The 26,707-nt window shown below is 42.2% G+C and overlaps 1 protein-coding gene across 6 annotated transcripts in view; it reads right to left on the reverse strand.

Annotated features, from left to right (window-relative positions):
- DYM (dymeclin) overlaps positions 1 to 26,707 on the reverse strand; it is a 216,403-nt gene that overhangs the window by 81,234 nt on the left and 108,462 nt on the right. For 4 of the 6 annotated variants that reach the window (XR_015799699.1, XM_088157403.1, XM_088157402.1 and 1 more), the window contains one exon: positions 16,509 to 16,673. The exons of the other annotated variants lie outside the window; for them this stretch is intronic. Coding sequence is in view for 3 of the 4 variants with exons in the window: in XM_088157403.1 (XP_088013529.1) it covers positions 16,509 to 16,673 (165 nt within the window). In the remaining variant the exon portion in view is untranslated. The remainder of the gene's footprint in view (positions 1 to 16,508; positions 16,674 to 26,707) is intronic. 6 annotated transcript variants of the gene reach the window in all.

Here is a 26,707-nt window from a genome sequence, read left to right on the forward strand (position 1 = left end):
TTGTGAACTAGTGAGAACTTTTATGAGTACCACCGGCTCCAAAAAAAACCCCAGTTACTAAGGAAATGAGCAGTTTTTGTCTTCTGGATAAAGTTAGATGGCATGTGCTCAGTGTGCCTGAGGCCACACAAAGAATTAAGACAATATAAAAAAAGCCCAAACCAGGGAATAACCCCACATTCAGAACAAAGCACAATGAACAATCACTTAATTAAAGATTGTGTTTCTCTTTTGAAACAAAGACGGTGAATTATAACTTCTCATAAAACCTTAATCTATTATTTCCTGGACTTTGAGTCAAATTTCAATATTGATGAAGTCAATTTTTTAATGTAAAATGTGCATAAAGAACAATATATTAAGTGTATTTCCACCTCCTTCAATGGACTATCTCTATCCATATAATGTTAGTGATTTTGTCTCAAATATCTCATTTTACTGATTTCCCAGACATAAAAAAATACATAGTTTGAGCTGCACTACTATAAATCCAAAGTTGGAGCTGAATTTTTATGATTCCCTCTACACCTTCACCAGGAATTTCTCACAGGATGTTCAACCTTGGCACACAAACTGCAATTTATTACTTTCTGAAAAATCATGTCAGGCAGGAAATAACCTTACAAGGAACAGACAGGAGGACTCAGGTATGGTACTTGATAATTAGCTCAAAATTCACACTACAGTATCTAGTAATCAGATTATCAAAAAAGGCTAGAGCACTGGCCCAAGGGAAGCTCTGAGGTTTGACAAGGCCAAGTGCTGGAGCTGCACCTGTGTCAGGGCAGCCCCGGGGGTCGATCCAGGCTGGGGATGAGCAGAGGGAGCAGCCCTGGGAGAAGGAGCTGGGGGTGCTGTGGGTGAGAGCTGGACCTGCCCCAGCCTGAACCCCCCTGCCCTGGGCTGATCCCCCAGCGTGGGCAGCAGGGCAGGGGGGATTGTGCCCCTGTGCCCCTGTGCTCAGGTGAGAGCCCACCTGCAGAGCTGCCTCCAGCCCTGGGCTCCAACAGCACAAGGACGTGCAGCTGCTGGAGCCAGCCCAGAGGAGGCCACGGAGATGCTGCAGGGCTGGAGCCCCTCTGCTCTGGAGCCAGCCTGGCACAGCTGGGGCTGCTCAGCTGCACAAGAGAAGGCTCCAGGGAGAGCTCAGAGCCCCTGCCAGGGCCTGAAGGGGCTCCAGGAGAGCTGCAGAGGGACTGGGGACAAGGCAGGCAGGGACAGCACACAGGCAATGGCTTCCAGTGCCAGAGGGCAGGGCTGGATGGGATCTTGGGAAGGAATTGCTGGCTGGGAGGGTGGGCAGGCCCTGGCACAGGGTGCCCAGAGCAGCTGTGGCTGCCCCTGCATCCCTGGCAGTGTCCAAGGCCAGGCTGGACAGGGCTTGGAGCAGGCTGGGACAGTGGAAGGTGTCCCTGCCCATGGCAGGGATGGAGTAAGATGAGCTTTAAGGTCCCTTTCAACCCAAACCACTCTGGGATCCTATGACTGAGTGTATACACCTACATAAAACACCCACACCTTCCTCCCAGAGAGGTATTTGTTGGAAATACTCCTCCTCTCTGCAAACAGCACTGATGTACAGACACATATACTTTTAAAGAGATCAAATGCTTAAACATTTTCAGAATATGAAGGTATACTAGTACTTGAAAAAAGGAAAAATGCAATGAAGACACATGATAATGTCAAATAATGTAACATCAAATAATGTAATATACCAAGTGCTTTTCAACAGAAGACCAAGATTAAGTTCAATATCTATTACTAAACCCATCCTGTAACAATACAGTACTTGAAAAACAAGTATCTCAAACAAAAATTGTTTACATCCTTCACTCTAATGTCAACATCATTCCCTTTGTTGCATTTCTTTGAATCTCTGTTCTTAGAAATAGACCTGCAAAAGGTAGCCTGTCATAAATAAACCACTTTTCAAAGGAAAATTGATGTTAAAATAGATAGGAAATTAAAGATAGGTATTTTCATCCTGAAAAATACTGCATCGAAAGAAAGCATTTATCAAGAATATTAAATTTTTTGTAAGGGATGTTAATATCCAGTCAGAACCCAACTAGAGTGAATGCTGAACAAAACAACGGATAATGAAGCATTTCATAAGAGTGCAATTCACTATGGAAAAAGCTACAGTTAATGACCTACATGGAGCTTTACTTGGCTTTAGGAAGTCCCAGCCTGCCCTTGCCCAGTTCAGTGTAAATGCTGTGCCAACATCCTGGGAAATCAGCCCACGGTATTTTCTTAACTCCTGTTATTTAACATTTCTCTTTATTTTCTGTATTTCTCTCTTCCTGGTAGCTTCAGCCTCTCAACAACACCCATGTCCTTTCCTATATATATCTGAGAGATAATGCCAGGGTCTTTCACCTGTTTCATTTCCCATGGATCTTTAATATAAACAGTAAAGTTTACCTTCCTAACATCACATCCTAAATTCAGTGTTTAGTGATTTTCTTCCCTTTGTTCTACAGCTCATAAGACAAAACAAAACAAAAACAAAAACAAACAAAAGTCAAAACAAAAATCCAAACAAACAAACAAAAAAGGGGGGTGAGGGGAACAACCTTTGAAGCATCACTGGAGGGATTTTAAAATTTGTGAATGTGAAATTTTGGGACATTGGTTAGTGGTGAGCTTGGCAGTGCTGGGGGAATGGTTGGACTTGATGCTTTTCAAGGGATTTTCCAGCCTAAATGATTCCACTAAATGTGGAGCAAGGACCTATAAAGGTTAAAACACAACTCCAGGAAACAGTGTATAGGAATTAAGAATATACCACGGTCTCCAGCATGCACAAAAGCATTTAGAAACACACTACAGGCAGCTTGAAATGCTCTGAACTACTCATTGTTGCAGGAAGACGACAATCTTGGAACGGATAATCTGGAAGCCTTTAAGGAAGGAAAAATGTTTGGAGCACTGAATTCTCCCAGCTTTTGTCTCCATCACCACCACTGTACTCCCAAACAAACATGTGTGATCAAAATCACCGTGGCTCACAGCAGGAAAAGCCTTGTCAGCATCCTGAAGGATCCCTGGCTTGGACCGTCCCCTCATCTTTTATAAAAATACTTTCCATATCTAGCAAAAGTCACATCTTACCCAAGTCTCACAACCAAATCCTGACAGACCTGACATGCAATCCTGTTTCTCCACTAGTCTGCCTGTCAATGCTTTTTATTTTATTCTTGAGTGAAAAAGGTGTTACAGACAATATCAATGAGATCTAGAAATGTTACATGGGCATGAATAGCCCTTATCAAGAAAAGGTAGATTTTATTTAGGTAAAGCTATTGTTCATTACTTTTCAATAGGAAAAACGCCATTATTTCCCACATACACTGCCATCTGAAATTACCTTACCCACTACTGAACCTGTCATTCTGAAGAGTGATTATTTTATTGCCTTCAGACACCCTCAAGTCTCAGGATTGGTGGGACAGCTAACACAGATTTGATTTAAAGATTTATTTCAGCACTCTTGCTGTTGTGCAATATTTTTCCATCTTAAAAACTTAACATGATAGCTTTTAAGTCCCAGTCCTTCAAGCTGCACAGTAATTAAATTTACATTGTCTTCAATTTATTTGGAAATTAACCTCCTTCCCACGGAGAAGGAGGTTGTGCTTTACCTCCCACTCAGTTTTATAAATCTTATTCTGCTGTGTAATTCTGTCGGCCTCTATCAATCCAAAAATCCTCCTAAATTCCAAAACATTGCCCTCCCCAAAATGTACTTTTTAAAAAGACACATTTCTGTGATGTTCCAGGTCATTCTCTGTTTTCCCCAAAGTTAGGACAACACTTCCAGGAACTGACTTCATGATGATAAAGCAAACACAAACAAATTTCATATTCTATACGGTACAAAAACCAAGTACAACCGTCATGGGTTGGGATGCTAATTCCACTCCCACTTGGGAAACAAATGCTAGGCCATAGGATCGAATATAAACTGTATTTCAATGAGATATTCCAAAGAGACACAGTAAGACTCTTCTAGGCATGTACAAACATTATTCTGAATTTCAATTGACCCAGGTGACAGAACTGCACAGAATCATTCAGGTTGAAAAAACCCTCCAAGACCATGGAGTCCCAGCTGTGCCCAGTCCCCACCTTGTCCCCAGCCCAGAGCTCTCAGTGCCACCTCCAGCCCTTCCTCAGACACCTCCAGGGATGGGCACTCCAAACCTCCCTGGGCAGCCCCGTCCAGTGTCTGACCACCCATTCCATGGGGAAATTCCTCCTGGTGTCCACCCTGAGCCTCCCCTGGCCCAGCCTGAGGCCGTTCCTTCTCCTCCTGTCCCTGTTCCCTGGGATAAGATCCCAAATCCCCCCCGGCTGTCCCCTCCTGTCAGGGAGTTGTGCAGAGCCACAAGGTCCCCCCTGAGCCTCCTTTTCTCCAGGCTGAGCCCCTTTCCAGCTCCCTCAGCCTCTCCTGGGGCTCCAGCCCCTTCCCCAGCTCCGTTCCCTGCCCTGGACACGCTCCAGCCCCTCGGTGTCTCTCTTGTCCTGAGGGGCCCAGAACTGTCCCCAGCACTGCAGGTGTCCCAGCAGTGCCAGCATAGATCACAGATGAGTTTTCCCAACCCTAATGGTGCAATCTGAAATCTTAATGCAAGGCCAAAACTATCCCGGATACTGACGCATTTTGCAAATGTGAACAACTACATAGTATAAAGATTCTCTAAGATAAAATCAAGATAATCATGGTATTTTACAATTAAGCCAAGTCGTAACAGAGTTATGAAGTAGAGACTAGATAAATGGACAGTGAGGTGGACAGAAACCTGGCTAGACTCAAGGGGTCAGAGAGCTACAGTCAGCACTACAAAGTCCAGCTGGAGCTCAGCCATAAGTGGTGCACCCCATGTGTTGATTTGGGAGGAGGCCACGGAGATGCTGCAGGGCTGGAGCCCCTCTGCTCTGGAGCCAGGCTGGCACAGCTGGGGCTGCTCACCTGCACAAGAGAAGGCTCCAGGGAGAGCTCAGAGCCCCTGCCAGGGCCTGAAGGGGCTCCAGGAGAGCTGCAGAGGGACTGGGGACAAGGCAGGCAGGGACAGCACGCAGGCAATGGCTTCCAGTGCCAGAGGGCAGGGCTGGATGGGATCTTGGGAAGGAATTGCTGGCTGGGAGGGTGGGCAGGCCCTGGCACAGGGTGCCCAGAGCAGCTGTGGCTGTCCCTGGATCCCTGGCAGTGTCCAAGGCCAGGTTGGACGGGGCTTGGAGCAGCCTGGGACAGTGGAAGGTTTCCCTCTCCATGGCAGGAGGTGGAACCAGATGACCTTTAAAGACTGCTTCCAACCATTCTGGGATTCTAGGACTAGTGTTTTCCAGCATCTCCACAGATGCCCCAGCTGGTGGGGCAGGCTGCAGCCTTGGCAAGTTTGCAGGTGATACAGAACTGGGAGGAGAAGCTGATGCCATGAGGGTTGTGCTGCTAGAGGGACGAGGACAGGAGGGACAAGGATAAAAACTCCAAGAGAAAGCTTGTGAAGCTATAAGGGACCATCGCCAGCCCTCTGAAGGTGTGATCCTCCCTGTCTGCTCAGCACTGTGAAGCCTCAGTGGAGCATCAAGCTTCCAGCACCAGGCACTTGCACACACTTCAGCAGGTCCAGCGAAGCACCAAAAAAAATGAGGCACTGTAGCTTCTGACATGCAAAGAGAAGCTGAGAGACTTATGATTAGCCTGAGGGAAAAAAGGCTCATGGGGGTCTCAGAACATGCAAATATCTGATAGATGATGAGGTGGTGTTAGGTCACAGGGAGGACTTGACGATCATAAAGGTCATCCTTTTCTGATCTAGATGATTCTGTGATTCTGATGGGAAGGTCTAGAGATGATGAAGCCAGACACACTGGTGCCCAGAAAAAGGACAAAAGGAAATGGGCCCAAGTTGAAATACAGGAAATTGCATTTAACCGTAAGAGAAAAACCACAAGTTACTCAGAGAGCTTGTGGAGTCACCATCCTTGGAGATATTAAACGTCAACTGGATGTAGCCTTGGGCATACAGCTCTTGGTAGCCCTGCCCTTGGACATGACAATCTCCAAAGATGCTTCCCAACCAGGCACTTTGATGATTCCCTGAAATCACTGAGCACGAACATTGAGCACAACTCAATAAACAACAAAATGCAAGGAAAACTGGCTGCCAGGAATGAGTATCAAGTCAATGTAGAAACCTGTAAAGTCACAACTGCACTGCAAAGCACTCTGCAAAATACAGACAACATACTTCAGGGTAAAATCCTGCAGTAGCAAGAGGATGGCCTGTTGATTAACTATAAGAATGCAGCATCAGAAAGACCTGGTTGGGAGTTTTTTATAATTACCAATTTTTAATTTTTGCTAAGTGAATGTAACACTAAATGCAAGGACTTGCATCTTTCTTCACTCTGGTGAAAAGGAATACATCTATGTTGAATTCCCTTAAAAGTCTTCTGCAAAACTGAGGGGCAATCACTGAATTTTCACCAACTGGAAGTCAAAAACCCCATCACACTATTGTTGACAGGTCAGTTAGAGGTACCTTACCATTATCTTACCCAGAATTTCCTCATAAAACTTTCTGGTAACTAATACAGAATACAGGCAAAATGTAATACTGCACATTAGGCACCTAGAAGTATTTAAAGTAACGAAGTGCACAAGGCAGGAACATTAAATGGGAACTTTAAAATCTTTCATTAGTAACATGTATCGAACCAGTTTTCAGCTAGGCTGACGCCCCAGAAAACTTTTCCAGCAGAAGAAAAGCCAAACGCTAATCACTGTCCTGGAGGTTACTCTGGGGCTGCAGGATTAGTCATCTTTGGAAACCAGTTGTGGTTGTTCTTATTTTCCTCTCCCACTGCTTTTTCTGATCTGTGGCTGCTGCAGTGGGAGCATTCTCATCAATGTTTTCTCATAAATTCAGCTTACAAACACGAAAGAACAAAACCACTTAAGAATAGCTCACAGCTCTCACCCCCTACATCCTGCTGCAGAGTGGGGATCCAAAAACTCCTTACACAACTTAAATCAATCCTTTGGAGAATTGGAATAAAGAGCTGACTAAATCTTCCCCACAAGTCTCTCTCTGCATTTCTTGGTCAAATAGGCTGTGGTGAGGAAGGGTGATACCAAAATGTGAGAAGACATAACAGTTCTTGTTGTCAGATGTTCTCAATAGAAGCCGGAAATGAAAAGAACAGAAGGGCTCATTCTTACAGTGTTATTAATTCTGCAGATCTGGAATGGTTTGGGTCACTTAGGTCAGTATGAATGGATCTGGATGCCCGTTTCCAATTTTTCAGGTGTTACACCTTCAATAAGGAGGTCAGCAAAGTTCCCCATTCCCTCCATTCAGCTCCTTTCATCCCCATCCTGTTCCATGTGGGGAGCCAAGGCCAGGTCTGCAGGACCAGCAGCTCAGGGGCTCTGCCTCTCTTGTAATGTATTTATGATCCTTCACTGGCAGCACCTGCGTCTTTGATGGAGAATTACTGATTTAGATTCAACAGCTGGGCAGCTGGGAGACTACCCAAAACTACTTCACGTACTACTTCATGAGGATGATGCCTCTAAACACTTATATTGTTAATTAGATATTTTAAAAAGATTTTTTTTTCTCAAAAGAAACCAAACTCATGCTATCCACAGCTGCAGTTAATGAGAAGAATAAACTCTCAGGTATTTTCACTAAGCAGGTCTGCCCTATGGCTCCTGTGCAGAACATCTCTGCAGCACTTATCACAAGCCCTGCTTTGAAACAATTTGAGAAAAAACCCTGGGCCTCTCTATATAAGGTTTATGTCCTGCACTCATCACTTTTAAACTAACATACCAGCCCTACATCAGCAGACCACTCAGACATCCTTTTTATGCACAACATCCCACTAACCAAATTACCTCTCAAGCGAAAGCCTCCTATGAAGCTACGAGTATGTTGTGAGGTTCTCTCATTTTTAACTGCACTGTTAATTCTTGGGGTTATTGATTAAAAATAACTGCTGACCTAAAATTTTATATATTTTATGAAGTGAGACACTTTGCATCCAACCTTAAAAGCACAGAACTTTAAACCTCTTGTCCTCTACATGAACAATATTAATTTCTTCATGTTTCTGTTCTTCAGAGTCCTTGATCAAAATTTAAAATTTCCTTCATCACTACTGTTCATATGCACGATTTGAATCCTTAAGCCCATCCATCTCTGTCTCCAGGAAACACCTGCAAAGAGGTTTGCTACACTGTTCTTCTTGTGAATCATTTGTTACTCGCGGTTTGCAAAGTTCTTTGTAATATTTTAGTACTGAGGGTACTGCCCAGCTCTGAGTAGACACCCAGATCTCTCTCAGGAGACCCACCTATGTGGTTTAAACATTTAATTCCCAATTGATATCAAGATGTAGACACTTCTACTTTAAAGGGGGAAAAATATATACATTCTGATGCTTCAGGCATTCTGAAGGAACATCATAATCAAAATTATCAATTGTGACAACTCTAGCTGCATTCAAAACTTTCTTTAATTTGACAGATTGGAAGACTTTTGAATCAGGAACATATGTTCATTATTTTCTAAGTGAATAATTTTCTATATTTAGGCAATAATTAAATATTTTACTAAGGTGCTTTCACTAGTCGAAATTCATGCAATGCTGTCTGGGAAATCAAAACAGACACGAGTGCATCACCTAGGTGGAGAAAGCCAAGAATACCTGCAGGGCACTCCCTGCTACCAGTGGTGGTGACATAGGGAAGCTGCTGGAGAGGTGCACCCAGGGAAGTTAGCAGAGACTCAGAGGGTCTGGATCTCAGCAAGGTTTTTCAGTCAAAGGATAAAACTGGCTGAGATGAGCACAAATTCTTTCTCCTTCCAGTTATAAACTGTTTCAGTATATTCAGAATGACATGCATTTTGTTAGCATTCTCCTGAACTCTTCAGGCAAGTTATGGTATTTTTCTCCTTTTACTCCCAAAACAATAGCTTATTTACATACTTACCAAAGAATAAGACACCCTCCCAATGCTGATTAAATGCCAGACGTTACGTAGGAACGCAAAACCCCCGGACTCTGAACATTCTGCTACAATGGAAATGTGTGAAAGTATTTTTGTTCCAGTTTCATCTCATGGGAATGTGGGCTCATAAGCATCCAATTAAAAATAATTCCAACTGATCGAGATGTGTTTTAGCTTCATATGCTAATGTGGTAGAGTGCGTCTAGAACATGCCTGTGATAGATTTTTACCAGGGTGGGAGGAATAAAGATTATTATAGAGAAAGAACCTCACTCTTGCAATTTTTCCCTTTTCAATTTCATTCTTTGTACATGAGAATGCAGAGTTTTGGCAACCTGTGCTGTTTTGTACTATTTGGGTCAAATCACCTGGGGAACCTGAGAAGATATCATTTTTAATGGGAAGATTCCAAATCAAAATGCAGCCTTTTAAAGCAATCAGTAAGGCAAACAAATGAACAAAATCCTGCATGGCAATCTGCCTGTAACTTCCATTTTTTATGCCAAAAGAAGCCACTTTGATTCACTCATCTGACACAAGCCATAGGAATTCCCTCAGCTACTTCCTCCTTCAAGTCCAATAGCTTGGCTGGACTTGGACATATCTTTCAGGAGAACTTCCAATCTCATTTTAAAATTCCAATCTAGGGAAATCCAGAGCCCTTGTTAAAATATTCCAGTGACTCATACATCATGTAAAAAAAGATGCACCAGTCTCAGCTGGGTTTGCTTCCCAGCTACTGGAGTGCATTGTACTTCTGCATAGGATCACAGAACACCCTGAGCTGGAAGGGACCCACAGGGATCATCCAGCCCAGCTCCTGTCCCTGCCCAGACACCCCAACAATGCCACCCTGTGCATCCCTGGGAGCAGTGTCCAAACTCTCCTGGAGCTCTGGCAGCCTCGGGGCCGTGCCCATTCCCTGGGGAATTCCCTGGGCAGTGCCTGAACCCTCTGGGGGAAGAGCCTTTCCCTGATATCCCACCTAAACCTCCCCTGACATACCTTATTAACGAATCTTCTTACTGAAGGATTTATTTACCCTTAATCTTCCAAATAATTTAAGGAGTAAACCCATAAAAATGCCATGGAGTACTTCTGATTTCTTTCAAAGTCAACCTGGACCTTTTATCCTGTAGCATGATCTATGTGCATGGAACTCCACCAGCTTTATTAAAATATAGCTTGCTTTCATCAAGCTTAGACAATTACATTTTTATATCAGCAATCTCTCCCCTTCACTGATCACTCCTTCCCTAAAAACTATTTTTGATACTTAATTTTAAATAGGGCAGAACTTAACAAATCAATGCAGAGGGTTTCCACTAGACATGCACTCACCTGATAAGCATCCAGTTAAACTGTATTTGAGACCTGCAAGCCAGGCAGTTCTTCACCCAATAAATACCCACAGCATTGATTTTATATCTCACTGGTTTCTTGATCATTATGCTGCACAGCACAAAGATAAATTATCTCTAATAGAATTATTTATAAACAATTCTGCTCTGCCAAGTCACTTGATGTTGAGTGTAAAGTGATCCTTCCATAATAAACAACTCTGAGCCTTCAATAAAATTATGAGCAGCTGACTAAAAATCACAATCACAAAACAATAAAATATTAAATTATATTAATTTAACAGACCTCTGAACTTTATATTTTTTTAGTTCTACTTTTTCCCCCCCCCCAAAAAAAAATATTAAATGAGCCGGATTTTGGGGAAATGATCCATACCAATGCCCCCAGCTCAGAAACTGAGCCCCACAAAATATCTTGCATGGAAGCTCAGAGAACAGAGTTTCCATAGAAATTTACAGGCCACTCTAGAGAAATCTCAGCATATGGGTATTAGCAAAGCAGCCTGAATCTGTGAAGAAATATTAATGCAGTTTGATTGTCTTTTTTTCCTTTGTTAATTTTCACTTGTTCTTGCTTCTATTTACTTCTTAAGTAACTTAATTAAATTCTGTCAGCTGATCCATGATCTGCCTAAGACTGAGGTTTAAAATACACCATAACCACTTAAACTCAATGACTATTGGTTGACTATTACAGCAACTCACAACACTGCACAGGCATTGAAAATAAAAACTAAAACTGTGCCTATTTAACCCAGTAGGAAAAAGATCATCTTTGAGACTTCAGGCTTAACACTGGTAATGGCAGCAGTTAGAATTTATCAGTGGCACAGCATTAAGAAAAAAAAAAATTGTTCATTGTCACAAAAATGAACAATTTTCAACTCTGATATTAAAGGCTCGAGAAATTATGTCATATGTTTCAATAACAAAAAAAAAAAAAAAAAACAAAAAAAAAAAAAAAAATTCCCAGCCCACCTAGAATGACTCTGATAATGCAATGACACTGCAGCCCTGAATGGTACCAAGCCTGTTCCCATCAGCCTCTCAGCTTGGCAGGATGCTGAGCAGAGATCACTGAATGGTGTTTGGGGGAACAGAAAGGAAAAAGAGAAGGAAAAAGATCATTGGTCAAATGCCAGTTTTGGAAGCAAAGTGTAGAATCTTATTTAAATATCCTGAAGAAAAAGAATGTTTTCACTCAGTATTGTAAAAGAAAAAAACCAAACAACCCAAGTTTGTTTATTTTTGAAAAGTGCTTAAATCTATCAATTTTTTCTGTATATTGGAGAAATAAATTTTTCTTTGGGGAAAGATATTTTAAACTATGCTATCTACCATTCCAAAAATAGTTTGCTTTAGTGATAAATGAAGTGAAGCTGGTTCTTGCCTGTGACAGATCCAGATTCTGCCACCCTCATTACTCTACATTTAATCCTATGACAAATGTGGAGCCATTTATAACAGCTCTGACAGGTTAAGCTCACAGTGAAGTAAGGATCAATGTTTGTCCTATCCCTGGAAGTGTTCCAGGCAAGGCTGGACAGGGCTTGGAGCAACCTGGGATAGTGGAAGGTGTCCCTGGTTCGTGGAAGGGGGTGGAATGGGATGAGGTTTAGGGTTCCTTCCAACTCAAAGCACTTAATGAATCCAAGCAAGGCTGATGTATTTCACTTGCACTAACTTAGGATGAGTTTTTAACACTAACTGCCTAAAAACTCAATGGCAACAAATGCTCAAGTTTATCAGAGAAAAAGAATTCACATCTGTTAAGCTCCATTTGAAAGAATACAAATTGCTGCACATCTCCACATAGCATTAATCCATGAAAAGCCATTTATGGTTCAAAAATAAACATGTTTGCCTCATGTTTTCCCCACCTTCCCTTACAGACTAAAGCCAAAGAAAAAATGTCTGAGTTGCAAATGTTTAAGCTGTTTTTGAGGATGATACCTAGACACCTTTCCTGCCTTGCCAGTCAGTAATCCATACCAGGACACAGGACTGGGATTCAAGCCCCATGGCCCAGCACAGCTCTCACTCCATGGAAAAAGGAACTGGAAACTGGATAATAAATTCAAATTGGCTTTAAGCAGGACTTCAGCATCAGGTTGCAGCAACAGAACCATTTCTAGTAAATTAGCAGCATTTCTGAAAGCTAACCTCCAAGGCCCTGATCCTGCTAAGGCGGCACATTCTTAAATGAATGTAATTGCATAATTCCATTGACTCTGATGGCATGGGAGAAGGGTGGCTGCAAAGCTCTCCATACACTTCAGACAATGTGCCAGAACGCTTCTGAAAGAGAGCATTATAATCTTATGAGATTTTGCTGTTTAAACAAACCCTGCATTAAGTAATAAAAGATAAGCAAAATGGGTAAACTGAATGTCAATTTGATATTGTATTTCTTGGTCTTTTTTATCCACGAAAAAAAACCCCTAATTTAAATTAATCCATAATAAATTTTACCTTTACTACTTTAAGACATATTTACCCAATTTACAAGGCTCGGCAAAACTGTATTTCCTGCTTTCACACACAGTGTCATGCTTGCTATGAAACCAAAACTGTCCATAATTTGTTCAACATCCCAGAACTAATCATTGCTTGTTAGCTGCCTCTTTACTAGTACATGCACTAAACCAGTCTGCCTTCAAAAGCAATTTTCCTGAGCTTGACTGAAACCCAAAGAGGTTTAAAACAAAATGTGAACACACACAAGCATCAAAACATCACACAATGAATATGAAATGCAAAAGGAAACAGTAATAGTGGCAAACATATCTCACATCACAAAGCACAGCTGCTGAAATAAAAAATATATAGCACAGTTACAACAGAATTATTAGATATTAGGAATTTCACATTGTAATCCCAGGCTCAAGATTTACGCTATGCTAATGCTATGCATAATAAAATGGATATTGTATCTACTATGTCTCTAGAATTTGCAAGAGACCTAAAGCAACACTGGCACTAAATCCCAGTGAAAGCTGCCTGGAAAACTGGTGTTGTGGGCTTCCTCCCTGTGGAACAGCAAAATATGTGCTAGTTTGCATTCCCTCCTCCCTGCTTTAACCAGTGCTGGCTGTCCAGTAAGCGTGGGGTGTGGCGTGCCTGTGTGACACATCACCACCAGGTTCTTACACACATCCATGGTGCACTGAAAACCTTAGAAACACAGAACGGCCCGGGTTGGAAGGGACCTGAAGGACCATGTATTGCCACCCCTGCCATGGCAGGGACACCTCCCACTGTCCCAGCCTGCTCCAAGCCCAATGTCCAACCTGGCCTTGGACACTGCCAGGGATCCAGGGGCAGCCACAGCTGCTCTGGGCACCCTGTGCCAGGGCCTGCCCACCCTCCCAGCCAGCAATTCCTTCCCAAGATCCCATCCAGCCCTGCCCTCTGGCACTGGAAGCCATTGCCTGTGTGCTGTCCCTGCCTGCCTTGTCCCCAGTCCCTCTGCAGCTCTCCTGGAGCCCCTTCAGGCCCTGGCAGGGGCTCTGAGCTCTCCCTGGAGCCTTCTCTTGTGCAGCTGAGCAGCCCCAGCTGTGCCAGGCTGGCTCCAGAGCAGAGGGGCTCCAGCCCTGCAGCATCTCCGTGGCCTCCTCTGGGCTGGCTCCAGCAGCTGCACGTCCTTGTGCTGTTGGAGCCCAGGGCTGGAGGCAGCTCTGCAGGTGGGCTCTCACCTGAGCACAGGGGCAGAATCACCTTCTTTGGCTCTTCCTTGATCATCTTCCTGCTGCCCACACTGCTTTTGAACGTTTAATCCAAACATTAATATATTTGCACATAAATCTATCAAAATAGTAATGAAAACTCTAATTCTTTGCTAAGTACAAAGACAGCCAACACCATCTGTAAGTATTAGGGCATCGTTAGAGACCTGCTGCTCTTGGCTAAATTTTATATTCTTTGCCAGGAATACTGGATGGGGGGTGGCGATTTATAAATCACCATAACTAATTATCCTCTGCCTTTAGTAGTCTGTAAATTCCATCTCTTCTCTAAACTGGCTGATCACACAATAAAACACTGTAGTACTTAATGCAGGATGGATGCATGGATTCGCACAAAAAACTTTTGACACTTCAATTATGCTGTTGTATTCAATGCTACTTACAGACTTAGACAGGCAAATTTCATGAGTGTACAACTTCTCTAATCATCTGTTATCAAAACAACAATAGAGAATTAGCCACAAAAAACCTGCTACCTCTGTATTTTTACAGCAGCATTTTCTATTTCAAATCCTCTGTTCTCCTCCCCTCTCAGAAAAAGATAACCTGCAATGAAAATCTGAGATTTTACAATCTCCCAGACTGAGGTACTCTAATATATCTCAACTGATGCATAACTCCCATTTCAGAAAGTGATACCAGTAAAGAAGAAATCTCCATCAGTTTAGGTACAAGGAATAACTAGATGAATGTCTTTTGCTCTAAAAACTTCACAAGCTTGTTACATGAAAACACATACAGTATTATCAGTGCCTCTTTTCATCCACAGAACACCTGAAAGATGCAATATCCATGGAGAAGCACTTAGTCTCCCAAGGATGATTTTGGCAGCTTAATGTGCAGTGCTGTTTTTGTACAGAATTACCAAAATTTCATGGAAACAAGCTGGGAGAATTACACTACTTCTTTTACATTTTCAGTATATCATTCCTACATGTAAAACATTTCATCTTAAAGAAGATTGTAGTGTAGACTGCACTTATTATTAGTATTCATTTTTAAGTAAGCCTTTGAAATCTCAGGCTTTTGCCTACTTTAATACCATATCCCTGTTCCAAATTAATCTGGAGAATGCCCCTGGGACAGCTAGATTTTCATCTCCTGTTGAGATCTTCAGAGTAATTCTCCATCATTATGTACTACTATAAATTTTTTCTTTTGTACAAAAAGAGCTATTTCAGCTTGCATGCCTATTTTCTTCCCTTGACAATCAAGCTGGTTCTACTTATGTTTACTGTGTGGTCTCTTGCTATTGTATGCTGGCTTAGCTGGGAAGCTGCATTTCCACCCTGGATGCTTTCCATGTTCTGATGAATTTTGTCACGCAATTTTTTCCTTGCTTTCCCAAAGCTTCTAGGATCTAGGTTAATATATTTAATTACCCACAGCATCAACAATGAAATAGTAAAACTTAAATTTTTACTTGGAGTAAACAGCTAAGAGAAATCCTTTGGGTATGGCAAGTAGGACTTACTTTTAAATTCACCCTTCTTACAGTTTCTCTAAAGCATCTATAATTCTCTATCACAAACAAGGATTTGGGGCTGATAGATTCTCATAATTTTTATTCTATATAATTAAAAGTGATCAGGCACACAAAAAAAGAGAGATCTTTCTTAATTGTCCCAAGTAATAACCAACAGAAGAGGAAATGGACTCAGTTTGCATCAGGGGAGGTTTAAGTTGGATATTAGGAAAAATTTCTTAACCCCAAGGGTGGACAAGCACTGGCACAGCTGTCCAGGGCAGTGGTGGAGTCCTCATCTTTGGAGAGATTTAGAAGCTGTGTGGATGTGGCACTTGGGGACATGGGGGAGTGCTGGGTATGGCTGGACTCGATTATCTTGGAGGGCTTTTCCAGCACAAACAATCCTGTGATTAACTGCCACAAAAACTTCCTGAACTTGAGGCAAAAGCTCTATCATTTCTATTCTTGAAAAGCAAATTATATAGACAACACTATAAATAAAACAATGGGTGTCAAGGAAGTATTAGATACTTGCATGTAAGACAACTTAAATCTCTGTACCAATTCCAAACAAACTATACAACTGCAATGGAAGTTTTGTGAATCACAGCTTATATTCTCATGTCAAGGCTTTGGAAACGCATTAAAATACTTCAACATAAAAAGCATTTAAAGCTTCCAAAGACTGAAGAATTTGTATTCTAAATTTAAAAAGACAAACCCAAACCATTACTAGACTCCCATTTCTAACACACTTTTCAGAATATACATCAAGGATGCCATAAAAGACACAAGTCATCCCCTTAGAAATTAAAATTACTCATCAGTTAACTGAAAACATGCACAGATCAGTCACAGGGCATGCAGCATGCAGTAAATGGAGAGCAGAGGTTAATAACCTGGAAGCATAGGATCTGAGAATGTGAGAACAAGTTAAAGACAAGAGTTCCTCTCCATTGTCACTGAGGGTCGAGAAGCAATGCTGCAGCGTAGAGCAGTGGGAGTGGGGGAAATACAGTTTGTCCAAGACATACACATATCTCCGCAAGTGGCGGCAGGTATAACTGAAAGACAAGGGTAGAGGGAGACAAAACAGAAAAAAGAGGTGTTTTCCTTTAAGAAAGCTAAGTCATGGTTTAACATCCCTGTTTTTTGTGCCAAGAGTCAATGGAAGATGCCAAGAAAGCAATGGAGCGGTTTGACATAAAACAACAGTTTCAAGAAACAGAGGGATCTGTTTGCCCCTGTGCCCACACGCTGGTTCTGTCACTGCTGCATGGGGAATTCGCCAAGTCTCACACATTAGACACAAGAATTTGGGCTTCTTTTGGGTGTGTGTGTCATTTCTCTCCCTCCTCCCCCGCTTTTTACTCTCAGTATCATCTTAAGAAAAGTTTTTTCTCTCTCTCAACATGCCCAAAGATTATAAACACAGGAGACCGGCCTCTGGTTTACAAAGGCTACCTTTAAAAAAAACCTAAAAATGTCCACAAAATTTAACTGCCTTTTATGGAAACTGACAGTTGACTTAAAGGGGAAAAAAAATCACAATAGAATTATTGATCAGTGCGAACTGCTCTTGCAGCCTGGGATTTCAGTGGTAGAGCGTTCCTGTATTTAATTCTAGTTGCTTAAATGCTATGCTTAATCATAACACAGTCACTCAATTAAGACCTGGCCAGCTTTTCCACGAAAAGCTATGGTCACTTCTATGAAGTAAATATAGACCAAGCAATATAACATTTAAAATTGATATTAAGCAACCCTGAATGCACCTGAGTAAGAGATATATTGCTTTTGCCTATGCACAGGATATCCTCCCACTCATAATGGAAAGGAAAATAAATTCATTAGTGTAGTTCACCTGCAACAAACTGCATCACTGGAAAATTCTGAGGGACACAGAAAACACATCTTCAACCACCTTTTATTATAGGGTTTGTAGAGAAAATACTTCACTGCATAATGGTGCACAGCCCAGGGTGTGCCAAGTATGATGATGTGATGATGTGACTCAGTGATCTTACAGCTGGACTTGGTAATCCTGGAGATCTTTTCCAACCTTAATGATTCTGTGATTCGAAGTTGTCCAGAAAGGGCTTTAACCAGCCTAATATACTGTGATGGTCCTACCAGGCTCTGCTGTCCTCATTTGCAGCCAGGGGACATGGCCCTCTCCAGGACAGACATACCCATGAAGTGCTAAACCAGGAAAGTTTTCCATGGAGATTTATGAAATCAAGTCTCTTTTGCCGACTTTGGCAAGAAGCAACACCCAAACTCTGGGCTCCAGCATTCTCACCAAATCAAAAAACCCCATTGTTTCATGGCCTCACAGGTGGAAAATTGGCCCAGGGGTTATACACCCAGCCACCTGCATTTCACAGGCTAGCATCTCTCTAAATTCCTACCTAACATAATCATGTGGCTGAAACACTCTTTCCTGAGACAAAATCATTTGTGTACCTTGGGCAAAAAACAGGACAAAAAAGAGTGCCACCGACACTTCATTGGTGCAATCAGTGGGGCTCTAAGTCCAAGTCTGTATCAAAACCAGCACCTCCCTCTGCTTTACTTTAAACAACACTCACTACTGGGTTAAATCAGTCCTATCTTTGCTCTGGAAGTTTGAGAATACAAGATCCCTTTTGCACTTCGTTTGAGATATGATAGTTTTCAGGAGATGAAGAAGCTTCAATAATACAATTTCCTAAGCTTTCATGCCTTTTTTGCTTTCCTGACCACAGCAAATGGTCAAGTGAGCAAGGCAGGCTATTCTATTCAATCCATAGGCCAGGGATGGACACGATAAAGGATTTACAGAGTCCCATACTAAGGAAAACCAACAAGCCCGCCCTTCCATCTACCCAGAGAGGCCACATATTTTTTTCCAAAACCAGAATTAAGAGCATAATTTAGAATGATGATGCTTAGAAGATTTAAATGGTTCTGTGTCCACTGTTATCACTTAGTGTATTTAATCAGACCTCCTACTAGAAAACTTCCAGCCATTCAATCTTGTTAAATTTATCAAGAAATTGAATGGGTCTTCCCTTTTAGAATCCCAGGATGGTTTGGGTTGGAAGAGACCTTAAAACACTTCCAGTGCCACCCCCTGGCAGGGACCCCCTCCACTGTCCCAGGCTGCTCCAAGTCCCAATGTCCAGCCTGGCCTTGGACACTGCCAGGGATCCAGGGGCAGCCACAGCTGCTCTGGGCACCCTGTGCCAGGGCCTGCCCACCCTCCCAGCCAGCAATTCCTTCCCAAGATCCCATCCAGCCCTGCCCTCTGGCACTGGAAGCCATTGCCTGTGTGCTGTCCCTGCCTGCCTTGTCCCCAGTCCCTCTGCAGCTCTCCTGGAGCCCCTTCAGGCCCTGGCAGGGGCTCTGAGCTCTCCCTGGAGCCTTCTCTTGTGCAGCTGAGCAGCCCCAGCTGTGCCAGGCTGGCTCCACAGGGAAAGTGATAGCAACTGTCCTTGATCCCTGTCAACATTCTCCATAGATGGGAAGAAAGAACAAGACTTGATCCCGTAATCACCACCACCGTATTTAGGCTTAACTGACCAGCTGGGTGAGGCCACAGCACGCAGAGGAGGATGGAAGTTTCTCCAAAACATCACTCAGAGGTTCTGGAGACACACACAGGGTGACACAGTGCCAGCAGCATTGCCCTCCATAGGCCATTCCTATTTTCAAAGCTGAACTTGTGTACTGAGAAGTTTGATGCTAAGCCCACACCAAAAGCAAAGCAACCCCGTGGCTGTTCATAGCCACTGTGACCAGCAGAACCTACATCATATTGAAGACTAAGCATTACTGTTATTAAATATTCTAAAGTAAATCAGAATAAAATCAAGGTTTAAGAGCACAGCTCCTTTAAGGCCCTGTACATTAAGAGACATGGACATCAACTTTCACTGACTACTTGTGAGTTTGAAATAAGTTTATTTGATCCACCATCAACTTTTAGATGTTACTGGAATTTTTGTTTTCTGTATGTTTTATGGGGCGCATTTCTCTTACTTTGTAGCAAATGGTGCTCTTCAACTACAATGTACTACTGAAATTTTTGAAAAAGCACTAGTGCAAAAAATGAAGACAATCATATTTGATTTATGGTGGGGGTGTGGGGGTGTGTGTGCATATGTGCTAATCAGGTATCCTGTTTAGCTGGAGGACAAAACTGTAGCTCACACTGTACTAAAATCCCACTTCAAAAGACTGTAATCCTCTCATATAAAAAGTCATCTGATCAACACTTTGAATTCTGATATGACAATATGACACTGTCTATTTCTAAAAGCTAAAAGGTAGAGTGTCCTGTTATAAAACTCTATGATGGAAATTAGGATGGATTTGAGCTACCCAATCAAAAAAAAGTAACTATTCATATATAACAGTAAACTATCACTCTCTTTATGGTAATGAAAATAATAGAACTCCTCTCTTGCCTTCTCACTACACAAAAATACACAGTGACTTCAATACAAGGTTAAATTCATGAAAAAAATTCCATATGCTCCATTAAAACTTCAAGTGATTAATGTTCTTTAACAGCCACAAAAGCCACAGAACCCAAAACTTTCAGATCCAAAGCAACAGAGATCAGCATCAGTATTTTGGAGAATGAAATGCCAGGATCGTTTCCATCTGGTAGTTACCCATCTCTCACATTGGATCAGCTGGGATCCTCCTGTGATTACAGAATATCAGCTGGAGGGAAACATAAACATGGAAACCCAACAACATCTTTAAGATAAGAGAAGATGCTCAAAAGTGACAGCCACTATAGCAAATTCAATCTTTATAAAGTCAGAAAGTAGCATTTAGAAACCTCCAAGGATTTAATTCCATAGGTATTTTTATACATTTCTTGTTTGTTTTTCAGTTGCTCTACCACACTTTGAGGGTAGAGAATTGAAAGAGACAAAAACTGAACAAAACACCAAAACCACCATTAAAAAATGCTCACTTGCTAACCATCAATAATGTGAATTTTGGAATAAAAATATATCTAAAGTACTTTGACACTGTAAGAGACAGCACAGAGAACCTGACATGTGTGAAGAAGCCTGTAAACTACCTGCTAATTGAGAATTTTTTCTACTCATGCTTCTGGCATCCATTAGTGATTCATTTCTTCCCTGATCCTGGCACTGTCTGATCTTGCCCAGCAGCTGGTATAAATTGAGAGGGCAGGGAGGAAGCTGCAGTATTGGCTGGCAAATGAAAAAAAGAGAAAAGTAAAAAAAAGAAAAGGAAAAAACCGCCAAACAAACCACATTAGTCAGCTGCATCAAACTTCTAGAAAAATAATAATAATTTTAAAAAAGTGAATTTGTTCAAAGGGATCACTGGTCCTGCTTTTAACTCTCCCCAGCGTCTGAGTTGTCCTTTCCCCTGACAATCTGCAAAGGCAGCCTGTTCTCATCAAGAGGTGAATGCCTTCATCTGACTGCTGTGAGAATACTCTCACCTATTTAAACCAATCTTCCATAATCCTAGAGCTCTGATCCTCTGCCTCCAAACTTTTTTGTCTCAACCAGTAGTAGTTAAAATGAACGCTGAGACCCTCTACTGTACTCACTGCTCAATGCCTGACACCTAGGCATATGTTGGGGGAACATGTAATTTCTACACACTTATAAAAATTAACCCAGTATATCTACATTTATTTGCAATTAAATGCAGATTTGATGAATGCAAAGCAAAGTTTCTTTCCTTTTTCTTACCCCAATCAGTAAAGGTATTCTGATGACAGCAGTTAAACAAGAGCATCCAAGACACACTTTAAAATCTATGGGAGTTTGATGTGGAGAGCCAGAGGGAAGGTGGAAGTTTCCATGTGAATACAAGAGAGTATTTTCAGTAGGAAGGGACCTATGATAACGTTCTAGTCCAGCTGCCTGACCAGTTCAGGGATGACCAAGTTAAAGCATGCTAAACGACTGGCACAGGGTGCCCAGAGCAGCTGTGGCTGCCCCTGGATCCCTGGCAGTGTCCAAGGCCAGGCTGGACAGGGCTTGGAGCAGCCTGGGACAGTGGAAGGTGTCCCTGCCATGGCAGGGGGGTGAAATTATATAAGACTAAATTATATAAGACTAAAGGTCCCTTCCAACCCAAATCATTCTGGGATTCCATGATGGACCACCTCTCTAGGAAGGCTGTTACAGGGTTTCACCACCCTCTCAGTAAAGAAATGCTTCCTAATGTCCAGTCTGAACCTTCCCTGGGCACTTTTGAACCGTTCCCACACGTCCTGTCACTAGATCCCCGGGAGAAGAGGTGACTCCCTTCCTCAGGAAGCTGCTGCAGGGAGCAATGAGGTTGTGCCTCAGCCTCCTTCTCTCCAAACGAAGCCAGCCCAGACTCTTCAGCTGCTCCTCACAGGACGTTCCTTCCAGCCCTTTCACCAGCTTTGGTGCCCTTCTCTGGATGCATCCAAGGACTTTCCCATCCTTCCCACATGGTGTGCTCAGAACTGCACACAGTGCCCAAAATGACACTGCAACAAACGCTAAAAAGTGGAACTATCCCCTCCCTTGACCAACTGGTTTTGCAGCCTTTGATGCTCACCAGGATGCAGTTTTCCCTCTGGGAATGCCAGGGCACAGAAGGATGTCACAGCTTCCTGCAGCTTTAGTTATCCCCCTGATTGTCTGGAAGCCCTCAAAGCACATTGTGTGAAAGGATCAGATAGTCAAAACCAACAAATAAATAAGACTTTGCTAAAGATTCTTCCGAAATGTCTCTGAAAATTTCAACATCCTAATTGACCACTGCAATTATTTTGGTTCAGGTGATCGTATCACTTCCAATATTTAACTCAAACTCCACATTAATTCAGGAAGTGTAGATAAGGCTACAGCCACAGACTAAACACCTAGCAAAAATAAGAGTTTGAAAATAAGGACTGCAGAAATTCATTATATGTTTACATTCATTTTTTTCATCCAAAATTTAAGACTTGAACAAGACAACAGCACTAAGCAAAACATGAAAAGTCACTTACATCCTCATTTGTTTAAACTAGAAAGCTGATCTTTTCTCTAGTGAAATCAACTGTCATTTAAAAATAAATATATCAAAGGCAAAAATGTAAACAGCACCATGCCAACATCTTATAACAACACAGAAAGGAAGCAAATGGGGCAGGGTATAGAAAAGTGGTATAAAACCAGTGTTCACTAACCCCTCTACAAATACAACCTAGGCTGAAACATCATATACAGGATTCAAAAGAAAAATTCCCAGTGTTAATGTTTAAGTAATTGTAATTCATCATCTTCCTCTTGGCACATGCCAGATTTTATGAGACCAATAAATCTTTAACGTTATTGAGAAAAAGAAATGAAGACATACATGCCATGTGTATTAGCTCAGAGAAACTAGATTAATCTGCAGCAATAAAAAAAGCCAATTCTACTAAGCCTGATTAAATATTTAGGTCATATTGTTTCTGCGGTAGAATTTGAAAAATGCACAGCAAATAACATCTTTCCCTGAGCTTGAAGACTTAATCATTGCATTTTCGAAAGGCAGTTACAACACGACTCTACAGGAAAGCCAATATGAAATTTCTTTAAAAGAAAAATAAATGAAAGTAAAAGCTAATTAAACTAGTACATGTTAGTCAACACACCAAACCACCTCTGTACACGTGGGCAGAACGTCACGACATGCTGTGAACATTTTATTAGAGTTCATGTTTGATAATTCTAGGAAGACCTATTAGTCACTACTCCTCTGTTACCAAAAACAAATCCAACCAAAATACTTCCTGTACTCAAACACCAAATATATGATAGCGACAACTTATTAGATCATCCACTCCATGAGAATTGATTTCTATTCTGCTTGAATATCACCAATTAATGTTATTTCTTAAGGCATAAAGAGCTGAAAGGCAAAGCTTCTCTGTGTCCATCTCAAGGCCAGGTTGGGCAGGGCCTGGAGCAATCTGGTCTAGTGGAAGGTGCCCCTGCCCATGGCAGGAAGATTGGAAGGAAATGATTTTAAAGATCCCTTCCTACCATGGGCCAGTCTAGGATTCTGTGATTCTTGCAACAGCAAAATACATCATATACACCAAGCAAAAGTAGAATTTTGGATTGAACTTTTCATTTCTGTTTAGTACTCTGCCACTGATGACATGATGAACTATGGTATTGATGAACCAGAGCAGAAATCTATTTGTTTTTCAGTACCAAGAATGTTTTGAAAGGTTGACATGCCCATGTTCAAGGAAAGATGTTCTGGGCTTCTTTGGAGCGAGTTTCTGCCACTGTGGTATTAGCACAATTAAACTGCTTAAGAAATCCCTTATTTTTCATACAGTTTAAGCATTTTTTAAATTATTATTCTTACATTAGAGTCATAATTTAGATGAAAGAGACCTTAGGGGGTCTCTAGCCCAACCTTCTGCTCAAAGCAGGGTTAAAACTTAACCACATCTGAGCAGGGATTTAGCTGGTTGAGTCTCAGAAGTCTCCAGCGAGAGAGACTACAACTTCCCTGTGCTGCTATGCCAATTCTGCCATGACCATGAAAAACTGCATTCTTCCCTCAGCCTGGAACCTCCTGACCATTCTCTCTCATCCCCCTGCCACGCCCTTCTATAATAAAGAGCCTGACTCCATCTCCTCAGCAGCCTTCTCATACACATTCTGCTCACCCTTTCTGTGAACCTCCTGCTGTAGCCTTGCCCCAAAGCCTTCTCTCCTCCAGGCTAAACAAGCCCAGAGCCCTCAGCCGACCTTTCAAAACCAGCTCCCAGCCATCATGCTGCCCTCCACAGAACGCCCTCCAGCCTGGCAGCTCCTCTGGTATGTCTAGAGGCCCAAAACCTGGATGCAGTTTTCCAGATGTGATCCAACACAGTGGCCTTGCATGGGCACAAGTCAACAGGCATGGCACTCTTGGATGTGTTTTACCAGGTCCTCTGGACGTGGATATGTCAGTTCTCCAGTAATCCTCACTTGATCCTTTTCCAGGGCTAGCACTTTCCTTCCTCCCTGATCCCCACCTAATGTTCTCTTCTAAGTAACATTCTCAGAGATTTCTAAAAATACTTAATTCCTTCAGGCCTTCTTTTCAGATGCAAGTATCCCTAAATTCATATCTTACATCATAAAGTGATGACAGGATTTTAAATTACATTACTGCAAAACAGCAGTTTGGTGGCGAGGGGTCACCATGGGGTTAAAGGTGACATAACAACATAGAAAAGGATGAAAATTATTTAAATGCTTAAGAAGCGATTATTTGTGATAATGTGTCACAGATGTAAGTTCCCATGCCCTGAAGCAGCACTCTGTCACATTACTGGCCAAATGTACACGACAGGCTTATGAGAGGAGTATTATCTTTAGGCATGGAAGTATTTATAGTGAAGGAAGGCAAGGAAATGAAAGCCAAACAAGTTCTGGAGATGTCTGATAGACTGAAAAAAAAGAGAAATATATGAGATTCTTCCACAGAAAGGCCAAATTACTTCTGTACAGATGAAATTCTATCAGAAAGAACAAAAGGATTTATATATTAAAAGCAGACAGAAATAACTGATGACCCATAAGCAAAAAAGATATAAAAGAGCTCAGCAGAAGTGTCTATTCAGTTCTGATGTTTCAAATGCGAAGGCTTTAATCACCCAGATGCACTGGTTACTTGGACAGCACATATTCCTGGCAGCTTAAGAGATGCTACTATGGGAATGTTGTTTTGGAAACCTCCTGTGCTTTTATCCTTTGGCTAGACACTTGTGATAATTCACAGACTCTGCACAGGATTACAGGATGCTATGACACCCTCATTAACAGAGGCGTTTGCATCTCTGTCTGCCTGAACCTGGAAAATCCTGTGTCCAGAGACAGCAGCAAGAGAGTGCATGGCAATGAGGGCAGCGGTGTCTGAGCCACGCAGCCCCTCCCACCATCCATCCATCAGTGCAAGGAATGCCCACTGAGCTCAGCTGCGCTCCTGCAGGAACCTGCCTTGGCTTGTGTTCTCCAGCTTTGTCCAAAGAGGGGTGCTTAGACCACAAGTTCCTATTTTTCATACCAAAATGTGATACCAAAACCACATGGCTGCTTGAGCCCTTGGGTCACAATTCAGCCTAGATGCTAGTCTAGGTTGGGTTTTGGGTTTTATTAGTTCTCTTTCTATAGTCTGTGAGATTTAATACTATCAAAAAAATGTAACTCAAGGGAGCTGCTAAGGGTTACTGAAAAGCTTTCCCCCAGTCTTTGGGATTCAAACCTACCAGCTTCAGACAGCTTGAGAGCAAACGCTGAAAGTATTCAAGTATTCCATGGAGCATCCATCATCCATCCATCCATCATCCATCCATCCATCCATCCATCCATCATCCATCCATCATCCATCTATCATCCATCATCCATCATACATCCATCCATCATCCATCCATCATCCATCATCTCCATCATCCATCCATCCATCATCCATCATCCATCCATCCATCCATCATCCATCATCCATCCATCCATCATCCATCCATCATCCATCATCCATCCATCATCCATCCATCCATCATCCATTATCCATCCATCCATCCATCATCCATCATCCATCATCATCCATCCATCATCCATCATCCATCATCCATCATCCATCCATCATCCATCATCCATCCATCATCCATCCATCCATCATCCATCCATCATCCATCATCCATCCATCATCCATCCATCCATCATCCATCCAACCATCATCCATCATCCATCCATCATCCATCATCCATCCATCATCCATCATCCATCCATCATCCATCCATCATCCATCCATCCATCATCCATCCATCCATCATCCATCATCCATCATCCATCCATCATCCATCCATCATCCATCCATCCATCCATCATCCATCATCCATCCATCATCCATCATCCATCCATCCATCATCCATCCATCATCCATCATCCATCCATCATCCATCCATCCATCATCCATTATCCATCCATCCATCCATCCATCATCCATCATCATCCATCCATCATCCATCATCCATCATCCATCCATCATCCATCATCCATCATCCATCCATCATCCATCATCCATCCATCCATCATCCATCCATCAT

This window comes from Sturnus vulgaris, chromosome Z (assembly GCF_052056855.1).
Source record: "Sturnus vulgaris isolate bStuVul1 chromosome Z, bStuVul1.hap1, whole genome shotgun sequence".
NCBI classification, from domain to species: Eukaryota; Metazoa; Chordata; class Aves; order Passeriformes; family Sturnidae; genus Sturnus; species Sturnus vulgaris.